The sequence below is a fragment of the Pan troglodytes genome, chromosome 7 (genome assembly GCF_028858775.2).
Source record: "Pan troglodytes isolate AG18354 chromosome 7, NHGRI_mPanTro3-v2.0_pri, whole genome shotgun sequence".
Taxonomy (NCBI): domain Eukaryota; kingdom Metazoa; phylum Chordata; class Mammalia; order Primates; family Hominidae; genus Pan; species Pan troglodytes.
Genome location: NC_072405.2, coordinates 47,141,565 through 47,161,764, shown reverse-complemented (window position 1 = coordinate 47,161,764; position 20,200 = coordinate 47,141,565). Strand labels below are relative to the sequence as shown.

At 41.8% G+C, this 20,200-nt stretch overlaps 1 protein-coding gene across 15 annotated transcripts in view; it reads right to left on the bottom strand.

Annotated features, from left to right (window-relative positions):
* Positions 1 to 20,200, bottom strand: part of TACC1 (transforming acidic coiled-coil containing protein 1) — a 124,627-nt gene that overhangs the window by 90,034 nt on the left and 14,393 nt on the right. Inside the window, exon 1 of one of the 15 annotated variants that reach the window (XR_010159494.1) lies at positions 5,294 to 5,842. The exons of 9 other annotated variants lie outside the window; for them this stretch is intronic. Coding sequence is in view for 4 of the 6 variants with exons in the window: in XM_024345124.3 (XP_024200892.1) it covers positions 5,294 to 5,370 (77 nt within the window). In the remaining 2 variants the exon portion in view is untranslated. Of the gene's footprint in view, positions 1 to 5,293; positions 5,843 to 20,200 lie in introns of those variants that run through there. 5 more of the 15 variants (XR_010159493.1, XM_024345124.3, XM_024345123.3 and 2 more) reach the window with 5 other exon arrangements.

Sequence of the window (20,200 nt, the reverse complement as noted above, 5' to 3'; positions counted from 1 at the left end):
GGCAGAAGAATCGCTTGAATTTGGGAGGTGGAGGTTGCAATGAGCCAAGATCACGCCACTGTACTCCAGCATCAGTGACAGAGACTCTGTCCCCAAAAAAAAAACAAACAAAAAAAAGCCAAAAGGTGGAGACAACTCAAGTATTCACTCACAGATGAATGAATAAACAAAATGTGGTATATATACACAATGGAATACTGTTCGGCCATAAAGAAATTCTGATACATGCTACGACATGGACACACCTTGAGGACATTATGCTAAGGGAAATAAACCAGTCATGAAAAGACAAATACTGTACATTTCCACTTACATGAGGTACCTACAGTAGTCAAATGTGTAGAGATGGAAAATAGGATGGTGGGTGCCGGGGGCTGGGGGAAGGAGGAGTGAAAAGTTATTGTTTAATGGGTACAGAATTTCTGTTTGGGATGCTGAAAAAGTTCTGGAAATGGGTGGTGGTGATGGTTGTCCAATGTACTTAATGCCACGGAGTTGTATACTTAAAAACTGTGCCTGAATTCCCTCAGAGTTGCACTCTTGATAGAGTATCTATCTTACTTTTTAACGCTTTGCAGAGAGGGATTTTTCTTCCCATTATTAACTCTTTTTTCTATTTCAACTACCCTCATAGTCTAGAAGTTGCAATATCTAAATTCAGTAGATACAAATAATTCCCTTGTCATGCAATTCAAATCATTTCCTTCGGGATTGGCTTCACGGGAGATAGAGCCAGCCAACATCTCCTAAAAATTACATATTTCCACATGTCTTGGGTCCCTTCTCCAAGTTAAATACTATAATTCTTTTACCTTTTCATCATAGGGCTGGTTGCTCTGGGTCTTCTCCACAAACTTGCTCTAAATCTCTCTCTTAATTTTATACTAAGACATTTTCACATGGACATTTAAAAAACTTCTATAGCAAATGGGAACTGACATGCTTTTAATGACAACAAATATTTTGTGTTGAGAAGGTGGTAAACAATATTATAAATTTGAAAGCAATGAATTTACAAATGTTGCTCCCTAAGTTTAGTTATTTTAAGTCATGTTTTCTTGTGTCTAAAACCTCCAAGCCAGCACCTCCCTCTTGGTGTCAGGGACATGTGTCCCACAGTGATGTGCTCATTAAAAGGCACTTCACCCTAGCTGTTGCTGACTTTGCAGTTCACTAGAATATCACATAGCCTGCACCTAATTGATCAGAAATTCACATGGCAAAATCAATGAAGACGTCAGAAACTCCTCCTGACTTTGCTACTGACCTTATGCTAAATTCCAAATGCAAACGATTGGTCTGGAAACTTAACTAGTAAGAACTGACAACAGGTGCAGATCTTACATTCCAGGCAGAGAAGCTAAACAACAAACACCAGATGATATTCCCCAATGAATCACAGGTTCTGCTTTGTCTCATCCTTCAAATCTCTCCACAAATTCCCCACTACTTGTAGAAAACCTACCTTGGCCACATCGCCAAAAATAAACAACTAAGGAATGAGTGATTTCAAACATTTCATCAAACTATCATATTCCCAAATGCATTTCCATCCTCTTGGTAGTACAACTTTCTGGAAAATGGAAGTGAAAAATGAGGGAAAAATTAACTCAAAAAAGTTATTGCCTTGCTTTTCTCAGAGGCCTTGTAGAATTAGCACACAAATCAAACTTCCCTGCAGAAGAGACCCTGCCTTACTCATGAATATACCTTCCAAAGAGCCCAGCATGGCATCTGGTTCATGGGTACATACATGTGCAAATGTGTTCATAATAACTACGTATTGCACACTCACTAAGTGCTGGCCATTGTGTTACTAATATACACCACTTCAAAAATTAGGTCTGAGGTCAGGCGCAGTGGCTCACGCCTGTAATCCCAGCACTTTGGGAGGGTGAGGTGGGTGGATCATTTGAGGTCAGGAGTTCGAGACCAGCCTGGCCAACATGGCGAAATCCCATCTCTATTAAAAATAAAAACTAGCCGGGCATGGTGGCATGCGCCTGTAATCCTAGCTATTCAGGAGGCTGAGGCAGGAGACTCATTTGAACCTGAAGGTTGCAGTGAGCCGAGATGTGCCACTGCACTCCAGCCTGGGCAACAGAGTGAGACTCCATCTCAAAAAAAAAAAAAATTAGGTCTGATTATTATTGCCATTTTACAGATGCAGAAATTTGCCTAACTGAAGAGTTAAATAACTGTATTTCCAATGTTTCCTAAACTAACCTCCTAAGTGATCTAGCTGGGATTACAACCCAGGTCTGCCTGACTCCACAATTTCTGCTCTTAATCACCTTCCTGTACAACCTCCTTGAATAAATGAAGTGAAATTTCCACTAGCTTTTACCAAAGCTGGCTCATTGGCTTCTTGGGTTTGGAGAAGGTTAGCAGCTACAATTCTCAATAATAATGAATTGTATCTTAAAATCAGACATTTCTTTTCATGTACATCTATGCTTGTTTATATTTCACAATAGAGCTCTTGTAAGAGAGATTTAATCTAGTTACTTTTAGTACCTGATTAGATTATTCTGAAATACAAATTGTGAACATTCTGAAACATACTTTCTCCCTCAAAAGACAAATGTCAGCATTGATGTATTATTCATATGACTTTCATGTATTTTTTTTTTAAAAAAAGAACAATAGATTTCAAAAAGGCTACAGCCTCAGTAGGAGAACTTCCTTGAGGTCAGCGTTATCCATGACAGCCATATGTTCGGCAGGAAGTCTGTAGCCCGGTAACATTAACAATGAACCTCCTACTTTCTTGTATCCTGGACAGACTTGTCACTTGTACATCTGAACAAGGCAGAACTTGGATAAAAAGCATCCTTTTTGCTTTTCATGTATATTACAGGTTGGAATCTTGCATTTCTAGAGTCTTTCACCTGGACATGCCAAATGATTTGTGAGGCTGCCTCACTGAGCAGAGTCTACACATACAGATGAGGCCAGTAATCCCAGTACTGACTGCATGTGTTTATGTGCTTCATGTATTCACTTGAGTAGGGAGGGGCTGTATTCCTAGGCAAAGACCAAGGATGGGCTTTCATGTTGATTGTTTTTAGGCAAGCTTTGTAAAATATTCAAGGTGCATGCAGAGCCTCAGTGAAGAGAGAGATCCTTTATGCATGTTTATATTATACGGGTAAAACAAGTAGGCTGCCAAGCCACTGGATAATTTAACACCCTAACAACTGAACCCTACCTCACATCCTGAGTTCATTTCTTCAGCATACAGTCAGTGAAAGACTCCATTATTTACTTTCAAGTTACACAGTAAACTTGGCCAGACATTTACAAAAAATAGTCAACTTTCATCCTCAGCTAAAATAGTATATTGCTCAGAGATAAACTATAACTTATTATTCATACATACTGATTTTATGTCAACCTCAGAATAGCCTGTGAAGTAGATATTGTTATCATTCCTGTTTCACACATAAGGAAACAGACACAGAGGAGTTAAGGAACAGATAAAAGATCTCCAGCATTAAGGAGCAGCACCTAGAAATTCAACCCATGGCTCTTTGCCTCCCAAACTCTTAACTTCATCTCAATGTGATATTGCCTCTCCTGTTTGTTTTTTGAAAGTTAAATCGACTTTGGCAATTTTGTCTAATTAGCTATTAAGCATTGCTATTGCAGATTTACTCCTTATTCAAACAAAATTAAAGGAAAAAGGATGGTGTGCTCTGCCAGTTGAGACAAGTTTTGATTGTTTCCTAGGATAGTTCCAACTCTTGGGTGGGAGGCGGCTGCGGCATGAGCTCTGGGGTCCACCACTTTCTAGCTGTGTGACCTTGGAGAGGTTACTTGATCGTTCTGTGCTTCAGTTCCCTCACCAGTAAAATGAAGACAGTAACAAGAACTATAGTAATTCAATGGCTCTTGGGGGTTAAATAACATGTGGGGCATTTAGAAGTGTTTTGCACATGTCATGTGCTCAGTAAATCTCAGCTTTTTTTTTTTTTTTTTTTTTTTTTTTTTTTTTTGAGATGGAGTCTCCCTCTGTCGCCCAGGCTGGAGTGCAGTGGCCCGATCTTGGCTCACCACAACCTCCGCCTTCTGGGTTCAAGTGATTCTCCTGCCTCAGCCTCCCAAGTAGCTGGAACTACAGGCTCGCACCGCCATGCTAGGCTAATTTTTGTATTTTTAGTAGAGACGGTGTTTCACCATGTTGGTCAAGCTGGTCTACGAACTCCTGACCTCAAGTGATCCGCCCGCCTTGGTCTCCCAAAGTGCTGGGATTACAGGCGTGAGCCAACCACGCCCGGCGTCAGCTATTCTTATTAATAAGCTGCCTGAACTAAGTTTATATTTGTGAACATCGGTAACATTAGGAGACAAAATTAGCCATTTGGATATTCCGGAAGCTATTTTGCCTTGAAAAGATGATTCAAAAGCCCTCCCGCGGTCCAGGCTGCTTTTGTGATGGTTAAGTGTATCTTTCTCAAACTAAATAGCTTCGACATGGGCTGAATTAAAATAAAGAGTATGGATTCCCTGACACTGCTGCAATTCCAAAACACGCATGCATTCCAATAAATAAATAAATTAAATAAATAAATAAATAAATAAATAAATATTTAAAGACTATTTGGTTTCCAAATAAATTGTTATCCCCTCTCTGTCAATAAGCATTGGCCATCTTTCAAACCGTAGGACTTGCTCCTAATCACGTTCTCTAAAACTTTCCCTTCACAGCTTTCATTACAGTACTTGGTGTCCCCAATTGTTGCTGTCCCAGAACAAAAGCCTAATTGCTGCTGCTACAATACTGCCCTTTTTTTCTGAGATCATCATGAAACCCTTGGAGCAAACAAGAGAGGGAGTTCTTGCAAGCAGCAAGCACTGCGTCAAAATTCCTGGACCCCGAGCGCCAACGCCAATTGCGTTTTGAGACTTGAGTGCCTCTCTCATAGTTTCACCTCCCTGCAAATAACCCTGTCTTGTGAATGTTTCAGAGCTCTTTAGGACACGTGCGTTTTCTGCTTGGACGAGGCCGGGGTCCCCTTGTCTCCCCAGTGCAGCGTGTACTGGGGCAGGACCACGGTCACGCCCGGACGCGATCCGGTCGCGGTGGGGTCCTGGCAGGACGCTCCCAGCCGGACGCCCCTGGGGCCCTGCTGGCCAAACTCTCGTGCCCCGCTGCCGAGCGCTCGTGCCCCGCTGCCGCCAGCGGGAACCCCACCTTCCCAGCCTTTCTGGGACGGGCCCCAGCGCGCTCCATCCCGGGCTGGCACGCAAACCCCCAAAGGCGGCCCCTGGAGAGGGCTCTGGGACTCACGCGGTCTCCGTGGGTCTCGGGTGCCTCTCCCCGGCGGGTTCCCGGCCCCTCGGGGTCTGAGAGTGGGAGCCTCCCATGGCGCAGAACTTGGGGCCGGGGCTGCACCCTCCTGTGCTGGGCGGCGGACGGCTGTGCCCAGACCCTGGGCGGGGAGGCGGTGGGGCGGGAGGAAGGGTGGGGCGAGGGAGGGCGGGGTGGGGCGCCGGGCCGTAGGGTCCCCGCCGCTGGGAAAGCGGGGAAGGAGGTGGCTTCAAATGCCGCCAACTTCTCCGCGGATTGCAGGGCCCCGCGGGTGCTGCCGCCTGGAGATGCGGAGCGCCTGGGGCGTGCGGGGCTGCGGGGAGCCCGGGCAGCGGCGCTTCCTCGCCCGGCAAGGGAACTCCTAGGTGGCACGGGGCAGCAGGTGGAGGGCGCTAGGCCTGCGGGCGCCCCCGGGACCCCGCGATCCGCGGACGTCGCCCTCTCCGCCCGCTGGGTCCGGGGCTGGAAGGGAAGCGGCGGGAGAGGCCCCGGGAGCTGCTGTTCAGAGAAGCAGCAGGAGGGGGCGGTGTGTGACGGGGTCAGGGGACCCAGGCGGCCCTGCAAAGGGCGTGGCCTTTCCCCTAAACCGCTTCTGCCTCCTGAGACTGGGGGAGGCCTGGCCTGCGCTGCACAGAAAACTGGGCTCTGGTTATGCCTCCAATTAGCTGAGTAACTTGGAACAAGTTATTTCACCCTCTCTGAGTCTTGTTTTCTTTATCCATAAAACAAGGGAGTATGTTCATCTTTAGCTTTTAATGTCCCTTTAGGCTCTGACAACCAGGCAATGAATTTTCCTCCAAACTCTGTTGTAAGGAAAAAACAAACAAACAAACAAACAAACAAACACCTATCCCTATCATCTTATCTGCGATCCAGCTACACCTAGCAACTCCCTTTAGAGCATCTCTCATGCCCTTCCTCACCCATTCCTGCCTCACACCCACCTCCTCTCCAGCCACCTGTCCTTATTCTAGCGCTTTTTCCAGCAGACTGGAATCCTTCTCCAAACCTCCCTTCTATGACACCATCCTGCATCTTGATGTTACATCTTCTTTGTTACTGCCTGTCTCCCTTGCTAGAACTGTAAGCTCCATGAAGACAGGGAATCTGTTTCGATTTCACTGCTCCTCCAACATGCTTGGCACACAGTGGGCGCTCACAATTGGTGATGGATGCGGGCATCCTACACCCATGTTATCACTGTCCTTCCCAGGGCTCCTATAGCACTTGTTAACTCTGCTAACGAAGCATTTACCGATCTTATTTTATAATTATCTCTTCATGGCCGGGTGCGGTGGCTCACGCCTGTAATCCCAGCACTTTGGGAGGCCTAGGGGGTGAATTACCTGAGGTCAGGAGTTAGAGACCAGCCTGACTAACATGGTGAAACCCCGTCTCTACTAAAAATACAAAAATTAGCCGGGCATGGTGGCACACGCCTGTAATCCCAGCTACTTAGGAGGCTGAGGCAGGAGAATCGCTTGAACCCAGGAAGTGGAGGTTGCAGTGAGCCGAGATCGCGCCACTGCACTCCAGCCTGGGCAACAAGAGCACAACTTCATCTCTAATAATAATAATAATAATAATAATAATAATAATCTCTTCACTTGTCTATCTTTCACTAGAATATAAGTTCTTTAAAGGCAGGAACACTCTTGTTGTTGTTGTTGTTGTTGTTTTGAAAGACCGTGTCTCTTTCTGTTGCCCAGGCTGGAGTGCAGTGGTGCGATCAAAGCTCACTGGAGCCTTGAACTCCTGGGCTCAAGCAGCCCTCTTGCCTCAGCCTTTTCAGCAGCTGGGACCACAGGTGAATGCCACCACACCGAGCTAAGTTTTTTTTTTTTTTTGGTAGAGATGGGGTCTCACTATGTTGCCCAGGCTGGTCTCAAACTCCTAGCCTCAAGTGATCCTCCTGCTTTGACCTCCCACAGCACTGGGACTACAGGTGTGAGCCACCACACCCAGCTGGGAATGCTCCTTTTCTCTGTATTCTAGCTTAGTGCCCAGCACAGTGCCTGGTTCTTGTTTTATATACAATAACTATTTGCTGAATGAATGAATGAGCCAGTGGTGAAGCACACAGCATTGTTTTCAACATTAACTTCATTCTTGAAGCTGTAGGGGAATAAAGATATATGTGACTACATTTTAGTTGTTCCAGAAAGAATCAGAAAACGCATAATGGAGATTTACATTGACAACAGATTTTTTTTTTTTTTTTTTTGAGATAGAGTCTCGCTCTGTTGCCCAGGCTGGAGTGCAGTGGTACTATCTTGTCTCACCACAACCTCTGCCTCCCAGGTTCAAATGATTCTCCTGCCTCAGCCTCCCGAGTAGCTGTGACTACAGGCGCACACCATCACGCCTGGCTATTTTTTGTATTTTTAATAGAGACAGGGTTTCACTATGTTGGCCAGACTGTGTTGAACTCCTGACCTTGTGATCCGCCTGCCTCGGCCTCCCGAAGTGCTGGGATTACAGGCGTGAGCCACTGTGCCCGGCCAGATCTCTCTTTTATGTAGCAGACTTCGACTACCTGTTTATAAATTATCTTTAGTCTACTTAGCCAGAAAGTTCCCAGGGTCCAGAAGGTTGACACATGGTAGACATAAACAGTATTATGAAGTGGGAAAATAAACAATTAGTAAAAGTATAGTGAGGCTGGAATTGAGATTTTTTTATGAAGAATTTCAAATAGCTAAAGAAAAGTTGACTCTTGGAAGATAATTTTTTTTTAAGAGCCAGGGTCTTGCTCTGTGCAGTGGCATGATCATAGCTTGCTGCAGCCTTGAACTCCTGAGATAATTTTTCTTTTAAGTTCAAGTTCCTCCCACAGTCTGTTTGGAACACTATGGCAATGTGATTGAAGTGTCATTGATAATGCAAACACAACCCTGTCAGAGCTGCGGTTCCCTTCAGAGGAACACTCAGCCTCTCCTGGTGAGAAAGGTCTTTATTCCCAGTCGGTTATTCTGAGGGAAGACAGGAGCAGGAGAGGCAGGAGAAAAGGGTGAGAATGGGAAAGTTTTCCTTCTCTGGTAGACAGGATGGGCTGCCGGGAAGAATCTTACTACTATTAGTGCAGAAAGGCACAGGGTGGGGCCACTAAAATGGTTGAAAGTAAAGGAAAAAGGCCGAGCACGGTGGCTCACACCTGTAATCCCAGCACTTTGGGAGGCTGAGGCAGGTGGCACTTGAGTTCAGGAGTTTGAGACCAGCCTGGCCAACATGGCGAAACCCGTCTCTACTAAAAATTTAAAAAATTAGCCAAGTGTGGTGGTGCATGCCTGTAATTCCAGCTACTTGGGAAGCTGAGACATGAAAATCGCTTGAACCCGGGAGGCAGAGGTTGCAATGAACGGAGATCGTGCCACTGCACTCCAGCCTGGGCGACAGAGCAAGACTCTGCCTCACAAAAAAAAAAACCCAAAAAATGAAAGAGAGAGAGAGAAAGAAGAAAGAAAGAAAGAAAGAAAGAAAGAAAGAAAGAAAGAAAGAAAGAAAGAAAGAAAGAAAGAGAGGAAAGAGTGAAGCCTACACCCTCTTGTGTTGCAGAGAAATTGAGACAAGGGGAAAAGGAACTCTGTAAAATAATGTAAAAGATTTAACATATGGGACCCAAAGGGCATCTCTGCAAAGATGCTTGTGTGTTGGCTGGTTTTGCTTTATGTTGTTTACTGGGTTTGCTGCCCTGACTGGCATGGCAGCTGGGGCTTTGGGCCAGGCTGAGTGGACACAGTGAAGGGAAGTGTTATCTTTGTGAAGTAAACTTATGAGGGCTTTTAGGGAAAAATGTCCAAGACAGACCAGAGATCCCCAGACACATCTTACCCCACAACATATAATGCTTTGTCCCTCTCATGGAAGCAGAACCAAGATCTGTTTCTCCATCTCAGAGCCTGGCTGCAGATCTCCAAGAAAGGCATAGACTGTGGGATGTCTGCAGTTCCTCTGATTAATGTCCCTGGGTTTAAACTCTTTCTTGCTTTTTATATTTCAGTTAAAAACAAAAGGCTGGACATGGTGGCTCACACCTGTAATTTCAGCCCTTTGGTAGGCCAAGAGGGGAGGATCTCTTGAGCCCAGAAGTTTGAGACCAGCCTGGGCAACATAGAGAGTCCCCTGTCTCTACAAAAAATAAAAAATAAATTGGCTGAGCATGGTGGGGCTCACCTGCAGTCACAGATACTCAGGAGCGTGAAGTAGGAGGATCACTGGAGCCCAGGAAATCAAAGCTGCAATGAGCTGTGATCACACCACTGCACTGCAGCCTGGGCGACACAGTGATAGTCTGTCTCCAAAAAACAAAGCAAAACAAAACACAACACTTCAGCATCCCTAATGATGATATGAATAGTTATTATGCAATCACAATTTATGCTCTGATGAAAGTTATTAAAGAAATGGAAACATGTCCTCTCCCTTGGTGTGGTTCTAAAATGGTACACTCAGAGGCCAGCTGTAAGTTATGGGCAACCCTGCTGTTGTCTGTCCCCAGTGACTGAGAAATTTCGTAATGCCAATTCTGGGGCTCAGAATCGTTCACAGAACTGAGTTTTCCTTCAAGCAGAGGGCAGGAGGATCATAGTTGGACACTACTTGGTATTGCATTTGATACAGAACACAGAGATAATAAAATCTACTATTTTTTGGTGCCCTGTAATTTATGCCTGCCTGTGACACAAGAAGGAGGAGGAGGATAATGAAAAGAGGGAAGGAGGCAGCCCTTATTTGTTAGCCTCTGGGTCAGTGGGCTGCTGAATACAATGACCAGCTGGAGCCAAAGAGGACACATGGCCTGTGATGGAGTCCAAGTGGGGTAGAATTTCATGTCCATGGTTAAGGTTTCCACTCGCACATTACAATTCGGTCAAGAAGGTTTTTTTTGTTTGTTTTTTGTTTTTGGGGTTTTTGGGGTTTTGTTTTTGTTTTTATTTTTGTTTTGAGACAGAGTCTCGCTCTGTCGCCCAGGCTGGAGTGCAGTGGTGCAATCTGTGCTCACTGCAACCTCCGCCTCCTGGGTTCAAGCAATTCTCCTCCCTCAGCCTCCTGAGTAGCTGCGACTACAGGCACACGCCACCACACCTGGCTAATTTTTTTGTATTTTAGTAGAGACGGGGTCTGTATTTTAGTAGAGACCGTGTTTCCCAGGCTGGTTGTGAACTCCTGAGCTCAGGCAATCCGCCTGCCTCAGCCTGTCAGGTGCTGGGATTACAGGCATGAGCCACAGTGCCTGGCCAAGAAGGTATTTTTTAAACATTGGAAAAATAGCAAGGAAAGAAAATTTAAGCTGTTGAAACTCAAGATTGCCTATAAGATTGCGAAATACATCCTTCAGTGTCAAACGCTACCCCCAGAATGCTACTTATGCTCTGCAGAGGGATGGGCACTAACATTTGTTGGATACTAGGAACTACGCTTGGTGGTTAACGAAAGTAACCACATTCGGGCCTCATAGCACCAGGAAGAAAATAACAGTGGGTAATACTTATAGAGCACTTTTTATGTGCTCAGATTCTGTTCTAAGTGCTTTAGATTTATTGACTCATTTACTGTTCACCACAACCCTATGGCTAGGCACTTTTAGTATTCTCGTTTACAGGCATACCTCAGAAATATTGCAGGTTCCATTGCACACCACTGCAATAAAGTGAATATTGCAATATAGCGAATCACACAAAATTTTTGGTTTCTCGGTGCATATAAAAGTTATGTTTACACTATATGATAGTCTGTTAAGTGTGCAATAGCATTATGTCCAAAAAATGTACATTCCTTGATTTAAAAAATACTTTATTGCTAAAAAGTGCTGACACAGAGACATGAAGTGAGTACATGCTGTTAGAAAAATGGCACCAATAGACTTATCCCACACAAGGTTGCCAAAAACTTTCAATTTGTAAGAAATGCAATATATGTGAAGTGCAATAAAGTGAAATGCAATAAAACGAGCAGTGCTTGTACAAATGAGCAAGATGAAGCATAGTAAGGTTAAACATACCCAAGGCCACATAGCTAGAAAATGGCCAAGCTAGATTCAAACCTGGGTAAGATAGCTCCAGTGCTATAGCACACGGCTTAGCCTCTATACTTTACTGCCTTAATCCTTACACTGCACATCCCATTTTAAGATGAAGATACTCAGTTTTAGAGAGCTGAATGGTGCATCCAATATTTAAATCCAGTTGTCTTGATTACAAACCTTATGTTCAACATGGATTTTTTTTTCCCTTAGCAATCATCCCAAAGGAGAATTACCCTTCAAATTGGCCACCTTGGGAAGTCACATGCTTATCTCAGAGCTACCCATCTCTCCTCATTTGGAAATTATTTAAATGCCAATTTATAGATCAAAGAATAAAATTGGTTCATTCCTTCAGAGCCAAATATTGTTCTTGAAATCAGGTAGTTGAAGTGTTCCAATATTGTTCTCCTCTTTCAAAACGATGTGGCTATACTAGGTCCTTTGACTTCCCATATAAAATTTAAAATACTCTTGCAAATTTTTTTCAAAAAAGAAAGTTACGATTTTCATGAGAATTGCATTGAATTTATTGAATAATTCAAAAAGGATTGCCAGCTTAACAATATTAGACTTTGAATCCATGAACACGGTATAGCTGTTCATTTATGCAGATCTTCCTGTCATGTTTTATAGTTTTCAGCCTACAGGTCATACATGTCTTTTGCTAAGTATTTTATGCTATTGTAAACAAAGTGTCTTATAATTTAACTTTCTAAATGTTAGTTGCTAGTATGTGAGACAGAATTGATTTTTGTATATTTTATCCTGCAACCTTGAATTGATTTTTGTATATTTTATCCTGCAACCTTGAATTGATTTTTGTATATTTTATCCTGCAACCTTGTACCTCTAATAGCTTTTATTGTGGGTTTCTTAGGGTTTTCTATACAATGTCACTTGTACATAAGGACAATTTTACTTATTTCTTTCTAGCATGTATGCCTTATTTTTCCCTTGCTTTGTTGCACTGACTAGGCACTCCTATACAATTTAAGTTAAATAAAAATGATGAGAGCCAACATCCTTGCCCTCTACCTCGTCTTAGGTAGAAAGCATTGATTTTTCACATTGTAGTAGGATGTTAGCTGACAGATTTTGTAGATGCCCTTAATCAGGTTGAGGAAGTTTTAATTTATTCTTAATTTGCTGAAAGTTTTTTTAATGATAAAAAGGAGTTGAATTTTGACAAATGCTATTGCTGCACCTATTGAACTGATCATATTGTTTTCACCTTCTTCCTTTTTTTCTTTAAGAGACAGGATCTTGCTATGTTGCCCAGGCTGGAATGCAGTGGCTATTCACAGGTGCAATGATAGTGCACTATAGCCTTGAACTCCTGGTCTCCAACGAACCTCCTGCCTCAGCCTCCTGAGTGGCTAGGACTACAAGACCTTTTACTCCCTTCTTATAGGCTTTCAAAATGATAAATTTCCCTCTAAGTACTATGTTAGCTACATTGCACCACTGTGTCTGTGTTTTTGTCTTTATTCTATTAATTTGTTGAATTACATTGATTAACTGTCAGCTGTTAAAACAACTTTGCATTGGCCAGGCGCGGTGGCTTACACCTGTAATCCCAGCACTATGGGAGACTGAGGTGGGTGGATCATGAGGTCAGGCGTTCGAGACCAGCTTGACCAACATGGTGAAACCCTGTCTCTACTAAAAATACAAAAATTAGCCAGGCGTGGTTGTGCGCGCCTGTAATCCCAGCTACTCAGGAGGCTGAGGAAGGAGAATCGCTTGAACCTGGGAGGCAGAGGTTACAGTGAGCTGAGATCACACCACTGCACTCCAGCCTGGGCGACAGACTGAGACTCCATCTCAAAAAAAACCCAAAAAACAAAACAAAACAAAAAAAAAACTTTGCATTGCCCCTTGATCATAGTGTATAACCTTTTTTATGCTGCTGGATTTGGCTTGCTAATATTTTGTTGAGGATTTTTGCATTTATATTCATGAGGGATATTGGACTGTAGTTTTTTTCTTAAGATGTCTTCATCTGGCTGTAGAATTAGAATAATACTGCATCATAAAATCTTGCCTCCTCCTTTATTTTCTTAAACAGTTTTTGTAGGATTGGTATTATTTTTTCATAAATGTTTGTCAGAATTCATCAATGAAGCATCTAAACCCAGAATTCTCTCAGTAAGTTTTTAATTACAAATTCAATATCTTTAATTGATACAGGGCTGTTCAAGCTTTCTATTTCATCTTTGATTAGATTTATAATTTATGTATTTCCCAGAATGTGTTCATTTCATCTGTGACACATTTAATGTCATAAAGTTGTTCATAACAATAGAGAATTGTTATTCTTTTAATATCCAAAGTAATAATGTCCCTTCTTTCATTCTTGATATTGTTCATTTTTTTTTTCTTTGCCAGTCAGGCTTGAGATTTATCAATTTTATTAGTTTTTTCAAAGGACTGCTTTTTGCTTTTAATGATTTTTTTATCTCTTTTTTTCGTTCTCTAATTCATTGATGTCTGTCATTATCTTTATTATTTTCTTGCTCTGCTTGCTTTGAGTTCAATTTACTCTTTTTTTCTATTTTTTAACAGTGAAAATTAAGATCATTGATTTAAGAACTTTCCCCACTTCGTATAGGCTTTCAAAACTGTAAATTTCCCTCAAAGTGCTATGTTAGCTACATTGCACAAATTTTGAAATGTGTATTTATATTATCATCAGGGCAAAATATTTTCAATCTCTCTTGTGATTTAGTCTTTAGCCCAATAAATATTTAGAAGTGTGTTGCTTAGTTTCCAAATACTTGGGGTTTTCCTAGTTATCTTATTGTTTTTGGTTTCCAATTTAATTTCATTGTGGTCAGAGAACAAACTATTTGATTTCAACCTTTTTAATATTTATTAAAACTTTTTTATAGTCCAGAATATGGTCTATCTTGGTAAGCATTCCATGTGCACTTGAAAAGAATGTGCATTTTGCTATTGCTGAGTGAAATGTTCTAAAAATATTAATTAGGTCAAAGTGATTGATAATGTTGTTCAGGTTTTCTGTCTGCTGATTTTTTGTTGGTTACTCTATCAACTTCTGAGAGACATTAAAATTTCCAATTATAATTGCCTATTTCTTCCTTTCATTCTATCAGTTTTTGCCTTATGTAATTTGAGACTATTATTAGGCACAAATAAATTTGTAAATTTTATGTCATCTTGATCAATTATTCCTTTTCTTCTTCTAAAGTGTCCTTCTTTATCTTTTATGATACTTTTTTTTAGAAATCTATTTTTGTTTGATACTAATGTAGCCACTCCAGCTTTCTTGTGCTTAGTATTTACATGATATATCTTTTTCTATCCATCTATATTTGGTTTCCTTCTGTCTTTATATTGAAAGTATGTCTTTGCACATAGTTTATATTTAGGTTTTTAAAAAATGGATTTTATTTTTTTAGAGCAGTTTTAGATTCACAGCTAAATTGAGATGAAAGTACAGAGAGTTCCCACACACCCCCTACCCCTACACATATGGCCTCCCCACTATCAACATCCCATACCAGAGTGGTGCATTTGCTACAATCAATGAACCTACACTGATGTATCATTATTATCCAAAGTCCGTAGTTTACGTTAGAGTTTGCTCTTGGTATTATACATTCTATGAGTTTTGACAAATGTCTAATGTATTTATGTACATGTAGCCACCATGACAGTATCATATAGAATAGTTGCACTCCTTTAAAAATCTATGTTTCATCTATTCATCCTTGCCTCTGCCCAACCCTTGGCAACTACTGATCTTTTTGTCTCCATGGTTTTGCCTTTTCCAGAATGTCATATAGTTTGACCCATCCAGTACACAGCCCTTTCAAATTGGCTTTTTTCAGCTAGTAATATGCATTTAACATTCCTCCATGTCTTCATGGCTTGACAGCTCATTTCTTTTTAACACTGAATAATATTCCATTGTCTGGATATATCACGGTTTATCCATTTGCCTACTGAAGGACATCTTGATTGCTTCCAGCTTTTGGCAATTATGAATAAAGTTGCTATAAACATCCATGTGCAGGGTTTTGTGTGGACATAAGTTTTCAGCTCATTTGGGTAAATACTCAGGAGTAAGATTGTTGAATCATATGGTAAAAGTATGTTTCGTTTTGCAAGAAACTGTCAAAACTGTCTTTCAAAGTGGCCAAACCATTTTGCATTCCCATCAACAATGAATGACAGTTTCTGTTGTTCCACATCCTTACCAGCATTTGGTGTTGTTAGCATTTTGAATTTTGGCTATTCTAGTAGATGTGTAGTGGTATCTCATTGTTGTTTTAATTTGTAATTACCTAATAACATATACTATTAAACAGCTTTTCAAATTTTTTGGCATCTGTGTATCTTCTTTGGTGAGATGTTATAATTGTTTTTGTACCCATTTAAAAACAATTATTAATCTCTATCTTTTAATTGGAGTGTTTAGCTCATAAATGTTTAATGTAATTTTTGAAATGGTTGGGTATGAGTCTATCATTTTTGTTTTATTTTGTTTTCTATTTGTCTCCTCTGACATTTGTTTCTTCATTTCTTATTTCCCGCCTTTAAAAATTACGTAATATTTTAAGATATATTCTATTTTAATTTTCCTGATGCTTTACAGCTATTCTGCACTGTTTAATAGTTGATTTATAAATTACAAAATTCAACCTTAACTTTTCATGGCCCATTTACAGTTGATAATGTACTTCTTCATGTAAATTCTACAGCTGAAAAGTATAATTTCTTAAGTAGAAAATTCACCAGATGGAGTTAACAGCCAAGTGGACATGTTAAAGGAAAGAGTAAATTTTAAGACAGATCAATCAAAATTACTCAAAATCAGTAACAGAGTGGAAAAAGATTTAGAACATAATGAACAAAATCTCAGAGACTTGTTAGATGATATCAAACAAACATACATGTAATTGAAATCTCAGAGGGAGAGAGGAAACTCAAGTAGAAAAAATATTTAAAGAAATAATAACCAAACACTTCCCAGCTGTAATGAAAGTCAGAGATTTGCAGATTCAAGATATTAGACAAACACTAAGCAGAAGGGACATAACGAAGTCCACTCCAAGGCACATCTAAGTCAAGCTAATATAAACCTTGAAAGCAGAAAAAGAGCAACCAAAAAAGGGGGCTTTCCATTTGGCTCTTCTTCATTGTATCTATTTCTCTGATGAAATGTCCCATTTCTGTGCTGAGATTTTGATTAATCAAAAACAAGCTTTTTTTCTTAATTTTTAAACTTCATCATAGAGAGCTACAAAACCTCCTAAAACTATAAAATAACATAACACTTTAAAGCCCTTGCCAGCTGGGCAGGAGAGCTTACACCTATAATCCTACCACTTTGGGAGGCCAAGGAGGAAGGATTGCTTGAAGCCAGGAGTTTAAGACCAGCCTAGGCAACATAGCAAGACCCCATGTCTACAAAAAATATTTAAAAATTAACTGAGCATGCTAGCTGAGGCAAAAGGATTGCTTGAGCCCAGGAGTTTAAAGCTGCAGTGAGCTGGGATCGCACCACTACACTCCAGCCTGTGTGACAGAGTGAGACCTCGTCTCAACAAAACCCCAGAAAACAAGGCTGGGTGCGGTGGCTCATGCCTGTAATGCCAGCACTTTGGGAGGCCGAGGCAGGTGGATCACCTGAGGTCAGGAGTTTAAGACCAGCCTGACCAATATGGTGAAACCCTGTCTCTACTAAAAACACAAAAATTAGCTGGGTGTGGTGGCGTGCGCCTGTAGTCCCAGCTACTCGGAAGGCTGAGACAGGAGAATTGCTTGAACCCAGGAGGCAGAGGCTGCAGTGAGCCAAGATTGCGCCACTGCACTCCAGCCTGGGCGACAGAGCAAGATTCCATCTCAAAAAACAAAAACAAAAACAAACAAACAAACAGAAAAAAAACAAGAAAACAAAAATTAAAACCCTTGCCCTTTAAGTTTCAATATATTATTCATCTCCAGGTCAGATTTGATTGACTTTTCTCTTAAGACTACGTTCCATTTTCCTGGTTTTTAAATATGTCCCATAATTTGGGTTTCAATCTTGGATATGATGAATGCTAGGTTGTGAAGATTCCAGATTCTGTTCTTTTTCTCTGATGAGTGTTGTTTTTCCTGTGTTTTGCAGGTAATTTTCTTGCTGGGCCTGAACTGCGAGCTCTGTTTCTGGGGAGGCAGCTCTACTCTGAGTGCAGATCTTTGTCTTTAGCTGAGCTGCTTTGAGTGTATTTTGTGTGTATGTGGGTCAGGGGTTGATCAGAGATTTGGCCTGCAGATGCCTTCTTTGACTCTTGCTTTTCTGGATTCCTTCATTTATTTTCAGCATTCATGATCTCCTCACTCCCCAGAATGCATAGCCTACATGCAGCCCCGTGCTAGAAGCCTGGGGCTGAAGGACTTGCTTATTTGGCTCCTCATCTTCTGTTCTCCAAGCCAACATGCAACAGCAGAGGCGATCCACTTATGTCCTCTCTTCAGCTCCTTTAGGCAGTCACTTTGTGTATCATGTCCAGATTTTAGAGTTATTTTCTGCAGGAATGGTCATAATACCCAGAATCACCTATAATACCCAGAAGCAGAAGCCCATATATTATTCTTATGGTCATATTCAGTTTTATCACCCGCCCCCACCCCCGGCCGACTACTCATCACAGCTGTCCTGTGTGGACTTGAACTACTTTTAAAATCAAAGAATACCGAAAATAGTTCCTATGGACCCTGATGGGCAATTTTAAGTGATCCAGGCCAAAGGAATTGAGCAATGGGGGCATCATCATGTGGTTGGAATAAGTCTGTCATCTCTCAAAGTGGCAGAAGCTACTATTTCCTAGTATCACTTCTCCCTTTCTCTCTAAGTAAAACAAACAAACAAACAAATAAATAAAACCCAACCCTGATAGCTAGGCACACAGCTATTATGAAGAAAAGCTGCATTTCCCAGTCTCCATGACAGCTAAGTTTGGCCAAGTAACTAGGTTCTAGTCAATGGGATGTAAATAGAAGTGTCAGTCTGGGTGCGGTGGCTCCTGCCTGTAATCCCAGCACTTTGGGAGGCTGAGGCGGGTGGATCACCTGAGGTCAGGAGTTCGAAACCAGCCTGGCCAACAGGGTGAATCCCCGTCTCTACTAAAAATACAAAAAAAGGAAAAAAGAAAATAGAAGTGTCAAGTTCAACTTCCAGGAAGTGTCCTGAATGGGGAGTGCGGAGGTGAGCCCTTTATTGGTCTTTTCTTTTCCCTGCTGGCTGTGATACTGATGGGATCGCTGAATTCAAGCAGCCACATACTATTTTTCAAGACCTGTCGAGTGCATTAGTGAGAAGGGGGATAGAGTAGAATAAGGAGTCTGATCTGTAACTGACTGTGGACAATCAATTGACATAACTCACTACCTTCGGACCAGTCGTCAAGCAGCCATAATTAATCTTGAAGTACAAGCCATGTGCTGAGGTTAAAGGAGCCTGAATCCCGGAAACCATGGAGGCTCTGAACCTGCCCTCTCTTGCCCACCCAGAATTCTTTTTTGTTCTGTTTTGTTTTAACAGGGTATCACTCTGTTGCCCAGGCTAGAGTGCAGTGGTGTAATCATAGCTCACTGCAACCTCCAACTCCTGGGCTCAAGTGATCCTCCTGCCTCATCCTCCCAAATAGCTGAGACTATAGGCATGAGCCATTAAGCCTGGCCCAGATTTCTTTTATGGGAGAGAAAAATAAACATATATATCATTTAGTCACTATTATTTTGAGTTTCTATGACACTCAGCCAGATCAAATCCTAATTAATACTCATTATTAAATTGAGGAGAAAAAGAGTACCATTATCTTGTAGTTAAGCCACCTGTACCTGGAAGAACTGTATTTCTTAGCAGCCTTGCCAGCAATCATTTCACCCTACTCTATAGATAAGGAGTGCTCTGTAAACTAGCCCTAACCCTAACACTGCCCAGGCCTAAAGTTCAGCTGCAGCTGAAAATGTCTATAAAACCGCCCCCCAACCATTATTATCAAGCAAATCCATCCCCTGTCCCAAATACATTTCCTCTTGTATTTCTTCTGGCAGAATGTTTCCTTTCTCTTCCTCCTCAAGGCTGCCTGAGTTATTCATTCATTCATTCATTCATTCATTCAACAAATATATACTGAATGCCCACCTTGATGTCTGTCTTACTCTGAATTCATCTTTGCAAAAATGATGGATGAGGTAAGAGTTTTTTGGGGCCTGCTACCAGCCTCAGGATGAACGTCTTGCAAATCTGTACCCTAACCCACCTGACATTATTGTTTTGGCACTGCCTAAACAATGAAAAATAAAAAATAAGAAACTGACTCACAGAACAGAGCTGGAAAGGCCCTCAGAGGCCATGTAGTTCTACCTTCTTTCATTTACACAAGTAAAGAAGTAAGTTGGCTGGGTGCAGTGGCTCACGCCTATAATCCCAGCACTTTGGGAGGTCAAGACAGGTGAATCTTTTGAGGTCAGGAGTTCGAGACCAGCCTGGCCAACATGGCGAGACCCTGTCTCTAGTAAAAATACAAAAATTAGCCAGTTGCGGTGGTGCGCACCTGTAGCCCCAGCTACTTGGGAGGCTGAGGCAGGGGAATTGCTTGAACCTGGGAGACGAAAGTTGCAGTGAGCTGAGATCGTGCCACTGCCCTCCAGCCCGGGTGACAGAGTGAAACTCTGTCTCGAAATAAAATCAAAACAAACAAGCAAAAAAAGAAGTAAGTAAATATATTCTATGCAGCAGAAGTACAGACTTGCCCAAGTTATAGTTAGTAGCAAAGCCAGAACCAGGACTCAGCTTGCATCACCACCACCCAGTTCTTTGTTCTTTCCTCGATCATTATTTC